General features: G+C 48.4%; 1 protein-coding gene across 3 annotated transcripts in view; it reads right to left on the bottom strand.

The window, feature by feature from the left end:
* Positions 1-4885: 4885 nt before the first annotated feature.
* Positions 4886-17019, bottom strand: part of OPCML (opioid binding protein/cell adhesion molecule like) — a 1074524-nt gene continuing 1062390 nt past the window's right edge. Inside the window, exon 8 of one of the 3 annotated variants that reach the window (XM_029208252.1) lies at positions 4886-5499. In XM_029208252.1, coding sequence (XP_029064085.1) covers positions 5399-5499 — 101 coding nt within the window. In that variant the 3' untranslated portion in view covers positions 4886-5398. The remainder of the gene's footprint in view (positions 5500-17019) is intronic. The other 2 variants (XM_029208253.1, XM_029208254.1) reach the window with 2 other exon arrangements.

Here is a 17019-nt window from a genome sequence, read left to right as displayed (position 1 = left end):
AGAGAGAGAGAGAGAGAGAAATGCTACTCAGTTTTCTGGTTGCATCTGCTTCCCAAAGCCTAAAACACACACACGGGAGAAGCATAGCCTGCCTAGTTTTCTCCAATCCTGGATACCCAGTGAGGTGTCCTAATAAACAGCCCCCCAAAAGTTACAAATTTCTTTGAACTTTATTGATACACTGCACAATCACAACCATCTCATATTCATCCTGAATTAGAAAAGGTTACAACTACAATGTAACATGCACAAAATTCAGGTAGTATATTCACCCTTAATACAATTATTGACAGAAATCAAGTCTTCATTGATTTTTGAAAGAAAAAATAAGAAAGAAAATAGGAGAAAAAGCTCTAGAAGGCTGACAAAGTTATACTCTTGTATCATGTGATAAAATTTTAAAGCATTTGAACATAGATTTGTTTTAAGGATAATTGTGAAAATGGGCACACCCATGGTCTGACACATCTATAACGGCACCATTGATAAGTCATAATTTTTTTTTAATCTAGAGGACTCTGAACTTGACAGATACATTTTCGTCCACCCACACATTCCTCACAACTGCACTTTACATGTCACAAAAGGTTCTGAATGATTAAAAAAGCTCCCCTTAATTAACACAAGGGCAGCTGTTATTACTTAGCATTGCTGTGATCGATATCATTATAAATCTGCCAATAGCGTAGAATGTGGCCCCCCCAGAAAAAGAGTAGAGGGTTCACCATCTTTCCTTCCCCACTCAGGGTCATGGAACAACTAAAACAACCCTGTACCTTTAAAAGGGCACTGTTGAAAGAAACAAAATGGAATGTCTTTTAAAATATGGGAAATTAGGCTTCGCTGGCTGCTTTCAGGCTGATGACAATCGTGTCTAATTGAGTCCACTCTGCATCCTCGTGGACCGCCAGTGTTCTGCACCTGAAGGCTAAATTGCACTGGTTCAGCTCTCTCTTTTTGCCACATCTTTTAATTGCATATCTATTTCTTCCTCCTTTCATTTACTTCTCTTCTCTCAAGAAATGAGGGAAATGAGACTCTGGCATCTTGATTGTTGGCTGTTAGTGACGATTAGGAGTTCTCATCATACGGTATTTTTTGAAAATGTTGCCTTCCTAGTTACACACCTGTGAAGTTTTACTGCAACTGCTCCAACTTATTTGTCTTAAAATAAAATAAACAAGGTAGTTTTGAAGAGTAGGCGGGGAGGCAGTTGGGCATAAGTTTCTAGGACGAGGGCTCATGCAAAACGAAAGCAAGCGATCCTCATTTTTGGAGAAAAAGAAAAAAAATGAATTTTGCCAACTAGAAACATTTTATGCTGCTTCCCCTACTTCCTCGAATTCCAAAGAGATTAAATTTTGTTTTTGTTTTTAATCCTGTGGAGGTTTTTTTTGGGGGGGGGAGGGGGGCTGGTTCCAGGTATGACAAAGCCAGTTTTTCTCTGGTGAGGACTCAGGGTCAGATTGGAAAAGATGACATGGCCCCATCCCTCACCCCATTCCTCCCCTCCTACTGATAGCATCCACAGACAGCCACAGAGGAGAAAACCTTCCCTTGGCACTGGAAGTACCCACCAATCTACAGCCACTCCTGATGCACCGCGGTTGACAAGCTCTCCTGGAGATGGACCGCCCACTTTAAGGTTCTCTACTCATCTCACATGACTTTTCCTGGCATAAGTAGAGGTCACCAACTCCTCCATGTGGAGAGCAAGTTGCTGGATTGGTGCAGAGACACATCCTTGAACTCATACTTGGCTGTGGACTTGTCCCGACTCCCGGAGGACACTTCCCACCCAGGTTCTGAGAACTAACTGACCAACCCGTGAAATGGATTGTCTAGCGTGAGGCATGGGTTTCAGAAGGAAGAGCCCCAGGCCTCTCTGTGATACACAGCCTGCACTTCCCTTCTGTTCAGTTGAGTATAACTAGAGCAGAACAGCCACACGTCATCTCTCTGTATAAAATAGGTGCACGTTTTGACCACCACTCGCCTGTATGGCCTCCCTCCCCCAGTTAAAACAAGAATGAGAAAAACTAAACGCATTTTCTTGAACTTGCAGAAGACTGTATCAGGCACTTGACATTAAACTACTGAGAAACAAGCTTGGCCAGGGCCTTAACACTAGCGCTGGCACTGGAATTACTTTGGTGGGAATACATATTAACTTGGTCTTGGAAGGGGGAGGGTTTCAGAGTACCTACATAGCTGAGTTCCTCTCACCTGATTTCCTGATAAGCCTTATTCGGTTTCCTTCCCATGTGCAAAACCTATGAAGAGCCACACGTCCTCAGAGACTTGATAACTCATCTTTTCCTCCTCTCCCCTAACCCCCGGCCCCATCACTGGCACCTCGAAAAAAATCTCTCCAGCAGGCCTTATCTATCCGCCTGCCATATGTAGAGTGAGTATGGATACTGTCTTTAGTAAGTGTTTGCTGCTCTCTATGCTTCAAGATGCTGGGTAACAGCTCCTGTCCTATGGAGCCACCCCCACCAAAGGAGCCCAAACAACCCAGCAGCTGGAGCACGTCTGTTGTGCAGAAGGGTTTTCTTTCCCACTGGCCCGTTTCCTTGCGTCTTGTTTCCTTGGCTGCCTTTATCCCAGACAGGTGAGGATTAACGGCAGGAGTTTTTCCCTCTGAAACAGGGCTGGAACCAGTAACTACCAGACATGCTTCCCAGTAGCCAGTGGAAGAGGCTGCACGGAGTTCCACAGTGAGTCTGAGACCCAGGCTCATTGTGCTGGGAAGGTTCTGGATCCTCCTGGCTGAAGGAGGACGGGCGCCTTCCTCTAGATCAAGTCCCGGAGTGAGGAATATGCCCAGCTTGTCCATTTCAAGCACCGCGTTCTCCAAGACGGTACCGTCTCCACAGCCTCCACACTTGTTACTCCAAAGGAACAAGCGTATTACCAGCAGAACATTCAAATGACACGTTAAACGCTCCTTCAGCGTCTGACACCAGCCCCGCTCCAGGAGCCCCGTGTGGTGACAGGTCTGAAACGCTGGTGCCCGACCTGTAATTCTGACTCCACGCCTGTTCTCGACTGTCCCTGGAACTTGAAATCCACACACTGCTTTTGGCACATCATTTACGTTCCCCCAGTCTGGCTCCTGGCAACTCCGTGGGAAATGCAGATGTCTGTCTACAGCTGGAAAGTGTAATATTAATTTCATTCACGCCAGCTCTCTTACGGAAGTGCCCAGCTTTTTGTACGCCAAGGCAGCCTACGTGTGTGTGTGTGTTTCTCCACTGTGTACGTCATGTTCGTGTGCTATAACGGACAAAAACAAAGAGGCCACATTTCAGAGGAAGCAGATCAATTAAGCATCGAAGGAACGGAACTCTGTGGAGCTGGTATCTCTCACGTTTTAGACTGTGGAGCTGAAAGAGTTTTCCAGCGGGTCTCCAGCGGGTCTGTGAGACAGTCACTGTCGATGTTCCTTCTTATCCTCAGCAGGTCACTCCCTGCAGCACGGGACAAGGGCACAGCCCTGCAGGTTTCCAATGCCATTCTCTTGCCACCCTGGCACACTTGCCGGCTGAGTCCTTCTTGTCCCAGGAGACAATACAGAAAGATCAGGTCAGCTCTTCTTTGTGTTCTGGAAAGATCTGCTCTGAACATGGAGAGCTGAGGGCATCCTTCCCCAAAGCTCCTGGAGAAGCAGCCTGTATCCGAGGAAATTGTGTGTCACTTTCCCCTTCTGTTTGCAGTGTTGGGTTAATCAAGTGCTTGGAAACTGTCAGTTGCTCAAGTGCCCTCAGCTCAGAAGAGCTTCCTGAAACATATACCAGCGTTGTCAACACACCCGCCATGTAATTGGCTTTCATCAGCTTTTTACTGGATAGTTTTCAAACAGATGAAACCAAAACTGGAGCAGAGAGGAGACAATAGCAGAAGTCGTCCCACTCAGGTGGACGGCTCTCTTCACACTGCAGAGACAGAGCTGTGTTTTCTCTCTCACTTTCTTGCCACTAAGCACAGTCCCATAGCTTCCTGACGTGCACTTGCTTGAAAGGCTGAGAGAAACATGAATTTTGGCACCTTGTCCTTCCGGTAAGAAAGGAAAAAAACACGATACTCATCGAGGCTTTGCCAACGCTTATCTGCTTCCCAAGAAGGTGTTTCTCAATACACGGTCTCTGCTGGGGAGCGTGAGTGACCGATCATTCATTCGATTGCTACTTCTGTCCATCTCTTACCAGTATCTACTTTGGGTAGATGGGCTAGCACATTCCAGACAGTCCATGACATGTTGCCTTTCTATGTTGTTAGCCTGTGAGATCACTGGCTTTCGCATGAGAAGCTGATACAGGTCATTTTGAAGATGCCAGTATCTGCAGAAGGTAGAGGAGACGTGAATCCCGTGGAATAGACACAATGCGGTTAGAGATTAACGTGGTGATGGATTGAGAGTGAAGAGTGGGGAAAGAAACAAAGACATAGAAAGACATGTTAGATAATTACACCGACAGACTGATAAAGTAAATAGATCGCTAGAGAAGGAGATGGGTGGGTAGATAGGTGGATGGAACGATCAATCCGACAGCTGAGTAGATGGGTAACTGTATGATTACTTCCATAGAGAGCCTGATAAAACCTAAATTATCAGCCATCTACAGATCATTGTTTATGACCTGGACAGCATTTTTTTGAGAGAAGTACCATCCTCAGAATGCTTCCCCCTTTATTCGGTCACATGACTTCTAAATGTTTAGTTTTGGGTTGTGTGCCTATCCCTAAACTACAAATCCCTGTAGCTGGTAGAGAAAGCAGATAGGGCAGAATGGCTGAAAAGATGGCAATGTTTCATATATATTTAGAGAGAGAACTTCCCAGAAAGAAAGGCTGTGAACCCTCGTGTAATTAGACAATAATAAACATGGAAGGAGTGATATGTACATTATAGTCAGGAAAATGGTCCAAAGCGTAGAAGATGCAGATAATAGGAAACTTGGATATAATTCTTGCTGTGCACTACATTATAAGTGAAGTTGTGTCTTCAGGGTGTTTATCACGAGGCACATTTTCTGCCCAGATGGAGCTTATGGTTTACTGGGGGGGGGGGGGGGGGGGGGGGGCTGGTGGTGATGGTGTTGGGAAGGCAGAGGAAAGGGAAGGGCCAAGGTAGAGGAACAGATTCCATTTTTGGACACACCAATGAATGATTATCCTACACATGGTAGAACCCTGGACACCCCTCCCCCCCCAACCCCACTCATTCAAACTCGATAGAAAAATCAAATAAACAGACCAACCAACCAAAGAAAAAATCAAATCAAGAAGAACAGAAACAAACAAAAAGAAGCCCAAACTGGTTTGCTCTCCGCAGTGTAGGTAAAGTCTGTGATATGGAGAAGCAGGCGTTGCTCAGAAGACCTAAGGTTTCTTATCAAAACTTGATGAAGAAGTGGGCAAAGAGGGTCCCTGATAGCCAGAGGCAAGCCAGCGCTCTAGAGGCCGAGTTTACACCATCAATGACAGCTCCAGGCCCTGTGTGGGAGAAAGAGAGACAGACCCATTAGCGCACACCCAGAGGGCACCATCCTCATCCCCTGACAAGCACCGCATAAACATGCTTCTCTGTGAGCAGCTCCCACCCACCAGTGACCCTTCCGAGTCTGCGTAAATGGAAAGTGCCCACTGGGAGAAACTCAAAGGGGCTCATTGCTGGGGTGCCTGGACCCTACAGCCTGCTCTCAAAGACTGGGGTTTAAAAACTAAAAGAGGTAGAGGGAGGGAATGGTTAGACGTGCGGGCTGACAGGTTAGGGCAGGATCTTTGTAAGCAGCGCCTCTACCTGTGTTCTCTCCTTGGAAATCGTGTCCAGAACAGACAGGGGTGGGAGGGCAAGGAGAGGGATGAGGGTCAGAGTGGAGGGAAGAGGTGGGAGGAGGAAGGAGAGGAAGAGAAGATTTTGTGAAACACAGGAGTCTAGGTGTTGATGTGGCTGACTTTTCATCTGGTGTGACTGGGATATTGGGGCGGCGTCTCCCAAAGCCGCTGAGGAAGAATGAATACCTACACCCAGAGTTTTAAAGACTATGTATGGTTGGGTTTATCCCAGCAGTCAGAGATGCGTCTCCAGAGGTGACAAAGACGACCCCCGTTCTCAGCCCCAACAGCCACCTTACGCCCCTGCCTGGCAGGGCTCTCCCTCAACCTCTTTCTTTCTTCTTCCCTCTCTCTGGCCCTTTTACACAGCCCTCGCGAAACCCTCACATTCCGCTGTGAAATAAGACCACAGAATCACAGGTGCGATTCCTTTCCCTTCATCTGCATCCTTGAGAAGACAAACCACGTGCACTGGGATCGCCTTGCCTGTTCCGAGGGCCCAGGGTGGAAGGCTGAGTGTCCATCTCTGCCCCTGTATTCCTCCATCACCTTTATTTACCAGCATCAGAATTTAGGGTCATAAGCAAGACCAGAGTAGCCAGCGAGCAGGGAGCAGAGAGTATTCCGGGGAAAGCAAAACTAAGTGTTAGTCAAGGGATTAGAAGCAACCCTGTAGGGCCAGTGACAAAGGGATGGAGTGACAGGCAAGAAACAGGGCTTCACCACCTCCTTTACTAGTAAATTGGCTTGTTGGAAATAACTTTACTACTGAAAAAAGCCTCAGTGGTGCAGGGTCTCCTCAGACAGGAGCCAGGTCATGTGGCTTGCTGGTCATTGTAATGGCGTGGATCCAGGCCTTGCTGGGCGGGCAGTGATGCTGTCAGCCTGGGGATGGATGGTCCTCTCACTCCAGCAGCTGGCATCCACCTGTTCCCACCCCAGGATCCCTTTTCTTCCTCTGATTTACAATACAATTCTCTGTTTACTAAAAATTCACATTTACTCGATAGGTCGAGAGTCTTGTTCATCGTTTTCTGTACTTTTGTTATAGAGTATTTGCAGATGGGGCAGAGTCCAGTCCTTAGCCCATTGCTGTGGTCCCCACGACAGCTTCATAAATATTTATAGAAAGTAGCCTGACTCGGAGGCCCCATCAGTCCAGGCATATATCCTAGGAACTGTACTGGCCTACGGAATGTGCTGAGTTGGAAAAGGCCCAGTTTGAAGCTCGAGGTAATTCTCTATGTTGTCTTCTGCAAAAGATGAGTGATTTAGATTTTTAAGTGAGTTTAAAAGGAAATGGGCAACACAGATGTATAAGACCCATATGTTTTTGTAAAGAATAAAGTATATATTATATATATGATATATATTCACTAGTTATATATATATATGTATATGTATGCATGTGTGTGTGTCTAATTCATTATATTGATATCAACTTAGGAAACAACTGAATGGGCTCCATTCTAGACAGACAGAGGCCTTTAGTTTAGGAATCACTTTATTCCAAGTTCTACCAGTGGGCTTAGCATTTCTGGGGATGTCACGCTACCAGCACGTGGAGTATTCGGAAGTATTAGGAGTATTAGGAAGACAAAGCAGTGCGAGCTGCAGGGAAAGAGGGAGGAAGAATCTTCAAGATGGGAGGTCGCAGTGCCAGGAAGATGTTCCTGCTGCTGAGGCAGGGGTGTTGCAGCCCCAGCTGAGTTCTCCAAGGAGTGGAACTCTGAGGGGCCTCGGTAGGCATAGAGCCTGCTCAGCCCGCTCGGGGGGATGAGATAAGGCATACTTAGATGGTGCTTTCTGTGTGCCAAACGTGACTCTAAATGCTGCACATCTAATCCATTGTATCTTTATGAAACCCTATGGCATTCCTACTTTATAGATGGGGAATTGAGAAGCAGAGCAGGTAAGTACCCTGCCTATGGCCACATAGGACAGTACACCCAGAGCTGGATTAGAACTGAGTCACTCTGTCTACAGGGTTGGTGCCCTTGATTATCACAACTCTTACTTCCTCTCTGTGGAAAACAATCCTTTGTGCATGTTTTTCAGAGGCCACGGCATCGTGGAATAATGGCCTGGGGATCTGGAGACCCAGTTTCTCCATGTGACTCTGCTGCTTCCTAGCTGAGTGCCAGCTCCTCTCTGGCCTTGGTTCTCCCACCTGCAGTGAGAGGAGGCTGGGAGGGATGACCTCTGAGCTCTTCTCCTTTAGTAGCCTGAGTTACTGAATGGCTGCAAACTCTGCATCTGGTCCCAGAAGGGACAGCTGGGGAGCAGCCAGATGGCCTTTGCCAGTGGTGCAAAACCATCACCACTCCTGCTTTCTGCACCCAGCATGCCATCTCCTGAGGCAGCAAGAGGGCACCAAACATTCCTAGACCCTAGAGTTTCCTTTTCTGCAGCCTCATTTTCTATGCATTTTCAGGAAATTTTACTCCTTAGCAGGTATTATAAGCCCTGCTTTAAGCATCGATGACACGGCAATTTATCGTCAGAGTGCCTTTGGCCAATCAGTGTATGAGAAAGGGCTGAGCTATTCTGGCCAAAGCGTTTACCTAATCTACTAGGACAGAGATTAAACTATCCGTGCTCTCCTCCTATGGATCCTGGACACATTTGAGATTTGGCAGTTGGGCCTACAGGAAGCGAGGGGCCTACAGGAAGGCTCTCGGGCTTTGTTCAAAGTCGGGAGAGAGTGGCTCACGTCCGTGTACCATACTCCATGTTGGAGGAATGTAAGACAAAGGCCATCAGCGATGAACTGATTCTTTTTTTTTTTTTTTTTGCAGTACGCGGGCCTCTCACTGTTGTGGCCTCTCCCGTTGCGGAGCACAGGCTCCGGACGCGCAGGCTCAGCGGCCATGGCTCACGGGCCCAGCCGCTCCGCGGATGTGGGATCTTCCCGGACCGGGGCACGAACCCGTGTCCCCTGCATCGGCAGGCGGACTCTCAACCACTGCGCCACCAGGGAAGCCCTGAACTGATTCTTTAATGGCATCTTCAAGGTAAGCCTGACCCTACTGGAGATGAGGGGAAACCAGAATCTGGGCTGGGTCTCTCCCACAGGCTTCTGTGTGCGAAGGCCACGCGCCTGATTATGCAAATGATTCTTTGTGCTTTAATACAGAAGCAGCAGTGGATTGCTGCCGTCTAGTGAACTGGAGTGGTCCCATGATTACTTGTATGCATCTGCCCTGCCTTGGCCTCGCCGCTCTGTCTTTGCAGCCCTAAACCCTTTGGGGTAAAGCCTCTGACCGCTGTAAACGTGCAACCGACGCTTGGGACTTTGGCTTCAGACCAATTTGGGCTTAAACCCCGACTCTGCGGCTTGCCAGCTATGTGATCTCAGACAAAGCACTTGCAGTTTTCTCCTTGGAAATGGGGGTAATAATGTGGAGTTTTCAGGATGAAGGACTGGAGGGATTAGGACAGTGTCTGGTAGGAAGTAGTCATGTGATCGTGGGAAGGGCTGCTCTGGTGGGACCATACCCCCTACCTTCCACTTGTTAGTTGAGGCTAATACTGGCTTGTTTCGACCTTTTCCAAATACGTTGATCCTGAGCTGGGTTTTGGTAGGTGAGAATGAAGAGGTGAGATGGGTGAGAGAGACCTCCGGCCATTAGGGCCTAGGAGGAGGGTGTGGGGCACTGGGCAGGGCAATGAGAGAGTCCAAAGCCATGCTCTGTGGCAAGGCCAAGCGCAAAGGACCAGTCTGCGAGGGAAGCAGACCCCACGCTGGCCTCGGAAGCCATGCCGCCCACTCAACAAACGTGTGCTGGTGCTTTCATGTGTCAGGCTCTGTTCCAAAGAGGAAGACAGGCACAGCCTCTGCCTGCACACACCCTATCTTCCATTAGCTTTTTTTTTTTTGGCTGCGCTACACTGCCTGCAGGATCTTAGTTCCCCGACCAGGGATCCAATCCGCGGCCCTTGAAGTGGAAGCTCGGAGTATTAACCACTAGACCACCAGGGAAGTCCCCCTGTCCTCCATTAGGACCTAGAATTCCTCTGTCCTAGTGTAAATCAATAAAGGAACACATATATGTTTTAAGCCCTCACAGACTCTGAGAAAAAGTCCTTTGGAATAAAATAATCCAACCTCCCTTTCATCCCAGGAGCACCCTGCCTGTCTAAGAGGAGTGAATTCAGGAATCAGGGAGAACTGAATGTGAATTCTGGCTCCGCTAGTCACTCGCAGGATGACTTCAGATGAGACGGCTAACTGCTCTCAAACTTTTTTTTTTTTTAATGTATAAAATATGTGCGGAGGTGGTTTTCTCTATACTTGCAGGGTTCTCTGAGGATGAGTGAAGATGATACATAAAATCACTGAGTATAAGCAAAGGATGAATAACAGTTGGGTGAATTAGAACCAGGACTGTAACCGCTAGTCTCTAAAATAGTACCTTTTGCGGGGCTCCTGCTTTAAATAAAGAGACCCTGTGTATACTGAATTCTTAAAGATAGTTGCCAAACACCCGCTGAAAGCAGGCGTGACTCTGGCTTAGCAAGTGGCTGGCCTCTGCTGACAAGACCTGGTGTGGCTCCAACCACAGGTAAAGGCTTCCCAGAGAGGCCAGTTATTTTGCGGAAGTGCATGTAGAAGCCCAGCTCTTTCTGTGGGCAAGCACCACACTCAAGAAATCTTTATTTATGGTTAACAGTGACTCAGTCTAAAAGAATAGCTCTTGCAAACATCAGCCTTAATTTAATATTTTTCAGGGATAAACTAAAAGTGAGAACGTGTAATTATGCCCTTTCCCCTCATTCCAGCCGCTCCTTTTCCCTTCCTCAACACTAAAAACGTATTGCTTCCTTCTTTCCTGAAGTGGAGCATCTTTGAAAAGCTCACATGATGACACAAAGCCACGAAACCAACTGTGAATGACGACAATGACAACTAAATACCTTGAGGACATGTGCAGACCAAAATAAGTTAGCCCTCAGCACACAGAAAGAAGAGATAAAGAGACAGAAACGATCAAGAGATAAATTCCAGAAATGGTGAATGTCACAAAGGTCAATCAATCAGTATGTGTACTCTGGGCCGGAGGGAAGATTTTATGGTATGGCCACCTGTGAGGCCCAGCAGCCGTAAGACAGTAAATAAAGAAAGAGGCAAACAGACAAATGAGTAAAATAAAGTCCACTTTGTAGAAGCTACTTACTTTGTTAAATTAAATATACTACACATTTTTAAAAAGCAAATTTGGTTGAGGGTTTAGCATAGAATTAACCTGCAGGCCTAGCTCTCCAGGAAGCAAGGGTTTGCTGCTGCGCTCATGGGCTGGCTGATCACCCTCTGGAAGAACAGATTTTGAAAATCAAAGTACCCAAACTCAGCACAAAGCTCCCAGAAAACTATATAAGTTTACTGATGAGGATCCTGCCTCACAAGAGATTCTGAAGCTTAAAAATGGAGGGTCCATAACAAGCGAGAAAGGTATTGAAATGTCACCCTTTTCCTTTCCATGATTGCAACGAAAATAAGGCATACACAGTTCTTCAGCAAGAAGTTCGAAAGCAAAGTGTTGCTGTAATCCTACTAAAATAGCAGGCGGTAGGGTGATCACATGAAGGAAAGAAAAGAGAAAAATAAAAACCCGCAGCCGAGTTGGACTTGGTGATAGCGCAGTGAGATCAAGGAGGCATCTGAAGTCTAAGAAGATACGGTTTTGCTCTGGAATTTGTATGGGTTTTATAAATATGAACGTGAACTATGTGACCTTCCTAATGAGGAACCAGAAGGATAATGATGTTTTTGGTGATTAAAAGAGGAGCGAGGAAATCCAATTAGAGGATGTGTGCGTTACACTTGTTGGGGAAACGTAAACCTGTTTTCAGCAGCGCCGGCTGACGAAGGTGCATCATTCCCCTTCAAAGGGAGCTTTTCCTTCATTGTCTTTAATTACAGCAGAAAACAGGGCCCTGTGTTGTTCTACAAGGAAGATGAACGGGGCTTTGCAGCTCCAGGAAGCCATGCGGATTAAGAAGCCAAAAAGGCAGCCATCTCTGCTTTGTGCTCCCACAAAGCCCAAGGCCTAGGAAGTTCATATCAGAAGTTAATTCAAACCAGTCAGCTCATCACAACCCTGAAAAAAGCAGGGCTTTGGTCTGTGCCAAACCAGAAGCTGGGGCGTGTGCTGACATCAGCACAGCCCGGGTGCTCTGTGTTGAAGTCTAAATGCTCAGGCTAACGGCCAGATGTCAGTGATTCAGACGGAGCAGGGTAGGGGCGCGAGGCAGTGACAGGGAGCCTCACCAGGAATGAAATGTGAAATGTCTGCATATTTTTTCCTAATATGTTGGCATTTCGCAGGTTGGGGAAAACACAAATGATGAGGCTGCTGCCATCAGCCAGAAACGATGGTGTTTCTCTCTGACTCATTCCCTCCCACCTGGATTTAAATTGTGGATTTGGAAAATAAAAATCATATACGTTATCAGCAGGAAATGGACAGGCACGTGCAGCTTTTGATGTCTCTGCAAGAAGAAATCATTTGATGAAAGCCTTCCTAAACAGTCTGTCAGGATGTTTCTCACAAGGGAGAAAGACCCTGCGGGAGGGGACCCTAAATTTCAAATTGGAACTGGGACGTAAGGGGGGCTGGAATGCAAGGGAAAGTGTCAGCAATTTGGCTTCCCTGCGGGGCAGTGGAGGAGACTATAAGACCTTTTGAGTATTTGACCTTCCTTTGGTTAGTGAGGAGTTTTACCCTGTAAGAGGCTGTAACGGATGCCCCACTGACTGGAAGATATATTTATGAATCCAACCAGTGCTTACTGGTCAATAACTATTGCGAGATACAGGGCTACATCCTTTAGTGCAGAAACAAATACAAACAAAATATAAGCCTAAGGGTGAACTACCAAGGGAGTCCAAAAGATGGGTGAGTGATTCTTCAGTGGGGTTCAGAAACACTTAATGGATGGGGTACCGTTGAGTGGAAGCTTAAAGGGTAAGTACAATTTTATCAGGCAGAGAAGAGGGCAAACGCCTCCCTCTGTGACCCTTCAACACACTGGAAGAGACAGTATACCTATGGGTTAGAAAGAAACATGGGTTTAAGGTAAGACAGACCTGGGTGCAAAACCGGATGTTAACGTGTCCTTCTACGGTGGAATTCCTATATGCGGGAAGGATTCAGTCACATGGCTTAAATTCTCTGAGCTCCAGGCGTACTTACCTCAAAGGGTTCTGAGCTGTCTGAAGCCCCTTCTGGCTGACACCTACTAGCTAGTAGCTTCTTCTCTGCTCTAGTGCAGCACTTATATTCTATATTCTATTGTAAATGTCTATTTACTTGCTTGTAGGAGTTTAGGAAGTCTCCTCTCCCTCTCCCTCCTCTCCCTCTCCCTCTCCCACTCCCTCCTCTCCCTCCTCCTCCTCTCGGTACCTAAATCCTAAATCTAACTCCTGGCACACAGTAGGCTCGAAACAAACATTCGCTGAATCAATGAATTGATGGACAGAAGCAGCATAGTCGAGGCTGGACTGTGCAATAGGATCGGGCATCCCGGGCAGGGCGGGGCGGGTGTTTAGCATGGTGGATGCAGAGAAGGCAGTGGCGAACCTGGGGCCACGAGGGAGGTTGATCTCAGAGCAGGAAAGGCCTTCAAGGGTTTTCTTTTTTTAACATCTTTATTGGGGTATAATTGCTTTACAATGGTGCGTTGGTTTCTGCTTTATAACAAAGTGAATCAGTTATGCATATACATATGTTCCCATATCTCTTCCCTCTTGCGTCTCCCTCCCTCCCACCCTCCCTATCCCACCCCTCCAGGTGGTCACAAAGCACCGAGCTGATCTCCCTGTGCCATGCGGCTGCTCCCCACTAGCTATCTACCTTACGTTTGGTAGTGTATATATGTCCATGCCTCTCTCTCGCTTTGTCACAGCTCACCCTTCCCCCTCCCCATATCCTCAAGTCCGTTCTCCAGTAGGTCTGTGTCTTTATTCCTGTCTTACCCTTAGGTTCTTCATGACATTTCTTTTTCTTAGGTTCCATATATATGTGTTAGCATACGGTATTTGTCTTTCTCTTTCTGACTTCACTCTGTGTGACAGAGCTGCAATGAACTTTTTGGTTTTCTTTTCAGCAGGATGTGAACAGGTTCATTCTGAGTTTGGGAAGGGCCACCTGGCCCTGAAGTGGCAGATTGAAGAGAGATTATCAAAGACAAGGGGACCACCCACCGGTAAGAGAATGTCGTAGCCAGACAAGGCCCCTGCCCCAGCAGTGGCGGGAGGGCTGGTGCCTGCTTGCTCCGACCTGCTGGCTGACAGGTGTGGGGTGAGGGAGAGGAAAGGGTTAGAACGGCCGTGGAGACTGTAGTGAGGCGGTGGGTGAGAAGATAAGGTGCATGTTTGAGGAGGGAAGGGATGCCAGGGAGAGAAAGATGGAGATTCCCCTGGGACATTCAGGTAGCAGAGCGTCTTGTGGCTCAGAATTGAGGAAAGTGCTAGGGACACGGACCGGGGAGCCCCCAGACTGCTGCTCGGAGACTGTCTGGCTCCCGGGTGCCTACGCTTCCCTGGGAGAGCTTGCCTACAAAGCACATACTCAGGACCATCCCGGGAGGTTTTCATGAAATGGGTCTGGGACCAGGCCCAGGAATATGCATTTTTAAAGCACCCAAAGCGGTGGGCTAAGATACAACTCTTGAAGATGCCTGAAGACACAGAAGACCCTTCTCCTCTTGCTGTAATGCCACCCCTGGGCAGAAGGTGGAGGGGCTCGAAGCAGATTGAGACCCAGAGGGAAGAAGAAAGCCACAGCGAGTCACATCCTAGAAGCCAGAAGCAGGGTGTTGGGGGTCAGGGAGGTCTGGGGCTGAGGGGAGGCTGGGTGTTCGGAGGGACACAGGCCGTGAGACTGAGGCATGGATTGGGCTGGATTGGAGGTGAAGGGAGGGGAGATTCGGGATCCTCAACTCCTGCACCCAGCCCTCAGGTCTCACCTGGAGCCACCTGGGGGAAAGGTGAGGTTGTTGGGAGCCTTTGTAGAGGAGTGCAGGTGGGGGGCAGGGCGTGAACCAGCTTTCCGTGGGGGACCCTGGGTGAGGGAAGCCCAGGGTGCAGGATGAGAAGAGCTGGTCCGGCTGCCTTTAGTTGATGAATATCCTGTCTGAAGAGCCAGCCTGATATGTATATTTACTCTGGAGGAATGGCCATTAGCAAAAGAAAATATAGATTCTGTCCTCATAGTTTCCAGGGGCCAAGAGGTAGGCCTTCTTCCTGGCTGCTCTGAGGGGCTGAGGCTTTGCCTTGAGGAAACAATCCTGAGCCCAGCTGTTGCATTTGCAATGACAAGATTCCTAGGAGCGGTGCCCATTCCTGATACTTAACTCTTGATGTAACTTATTTGTGTCGCTGCTGCAATTGCACAGATGAAGTGTGAGAAATCTGTTTGTCTCTCGGCAGCATCCGCCTCCGTTCTGGTTTTGTTTGCCTTCTCTGTCCCTCTCCCCTGCCGGTTCCAGTAATACAGAAATACAGACGTTTACACGGCTCATTACTGCCCCACACTCTCTGCAGTGCTGGATGTAATCAGGTTCAGAATGTTCCCTCCTTGCACCCTAAGGACAGGAGGATGGGGCCTCTTGCTCAAGACCCAGTGGAAGCAGAATGGGCTGGCAAGTCGAGAGAACGTGAGCGGCTTCTGCAAGAGGCAGAGCCATGGCCAGCAAGCTGAGCCCGCCCGGCCCTGCTGCGTGCGGACCTGGCCAGGCTCCAGGATGCCAGGGCCCAGGTGGCCTCCGAATGCCTCACCCACTCAAGAAAGCTTACGGATACTTCGAGCAAGTTGCTTGCAATAGGCACAGCACCTGCTGCCATTCCCAAGGTTACGGATGCCAGGTTTTGGAGATCTGCCTCTTAGCCTAGTTTCCCTTTGTTTTTCAAATTCAGAACAGAGACTTAGGAAGCTGGAAAGAGCCTGGAGTCTGTTTTGTTCTGTTCTTGTATTTTACAGGCAACCACGGAACAGAGAGCAGCATGGTTTGTGTCAGAGTCAGGACTGGAACTCAGTTTTCCCCATCCCTGTGCTGGTCTGTTCTCTACCTTCCGTTGCCTCTCCAGTCCCGGCAGTGGCCCGGGGCTAAGAAAAGTGCACAGTGTGAAATGCCACTTTGAGTTGGCACGCAGCTGGGTGACCTGCTCTGTCTGTGCGGAGGGGCAGCAACTGGTGACGGGTGAGGAAGAAACATCCCACATCAAGGTCAGCCACTGAGTCATCGCGTTGAGCATCTCCCACCCTACCCATGTTGTCTCTAAGCACTTCCCGGCTCAGCCCGTCTTCATAGCCTGTGTCTTCTGCTTTCTTTCCACATTGCTTTCATCTCATTTCCCTTTGTTCTGTGTGTGGAGGTAGGAAACATAGGAAAGACATGTTTGTGTGAGAGGCCTGTCGTGAATGTATGTTGGGATGGGTTCACGGTGCAGAGTCCAAAGGGTCTCCAAAAACCAAGCTTCCAGTCTTTGACAGCAAACCCAAATGCGTGCCTGGGATGCAGGGTGTCTGTCTGTGTGGCTTTGGGGAGATTAAGCAGATTGGTTATAAATGTTCGAATGGTCCTTTAATAGAATGCGTTCAGGTTAGGTGGAGAGGGGAGACAGAAGTGGAAAATGGGTTCCAACAAGCTAACTGTTCACACGGGCTTTGTGTTGCTGGCTGCATGGGGATATGAAGCTGTGCCTTTCCTAGGAGCTCAGTTGTGTCCTCCAAGTGCATATGTTGGAGCCCTAACCCCCCATGTGTATTTGGAGATGCAGCCTATAAGGAAGTGATTAAGGTCAAATGAGGTTATAATGGTAGGGCCTGACTGGCTAGGGTTAGTGTCCTAAGAAGACACACCAGGAAGCCGTTCTCCACCCCCCAGCGCTCTCCCTCTCCCTCTCCCTCTCCTCCCTCTTCCTCCTCTCCCTCTCCCACTCCCTCCCCCTCCTGTCCCTCTCCCACTCCCTCCCTCTCCTCCCTCCTCTCCCACTCCTCCAACTCCCTCTCCGTCCTCCGCTCCCTTTCCCTCCCTCCCTCCTCTCCCTCTCACACTCCCTCCTCTCATTCTTCCTCTCCTCCCTCTCCCTCCTCTCATTCTCCCTCTTCGGCCTCTCACTCCTCTCCCACTCCCTCCTCTCTCTCCCTCTCCTCCCTTTTCCTCCCCCACTCC

The sequence above is a fragment of the Monodon monoceros genome, unplaced genomic scaffold, assembly GCF_005190385.1.
Source record: "Monodon monoceros isolate NGI ecotype Baffin Bay Population unplaced genomic scaffold, NGI_Narwhal_1 Super_Scaffold_7, whole genome shotgun sequence".
NCBI lineage: Eukaryota > Metazoa > Chordata > Mammalia > Artiodactyla > Monodontidae > Monodon > Monodon monoceros.
This window is presented reverse-complemented; position numbering and strand designations above follow the sequence as displayed.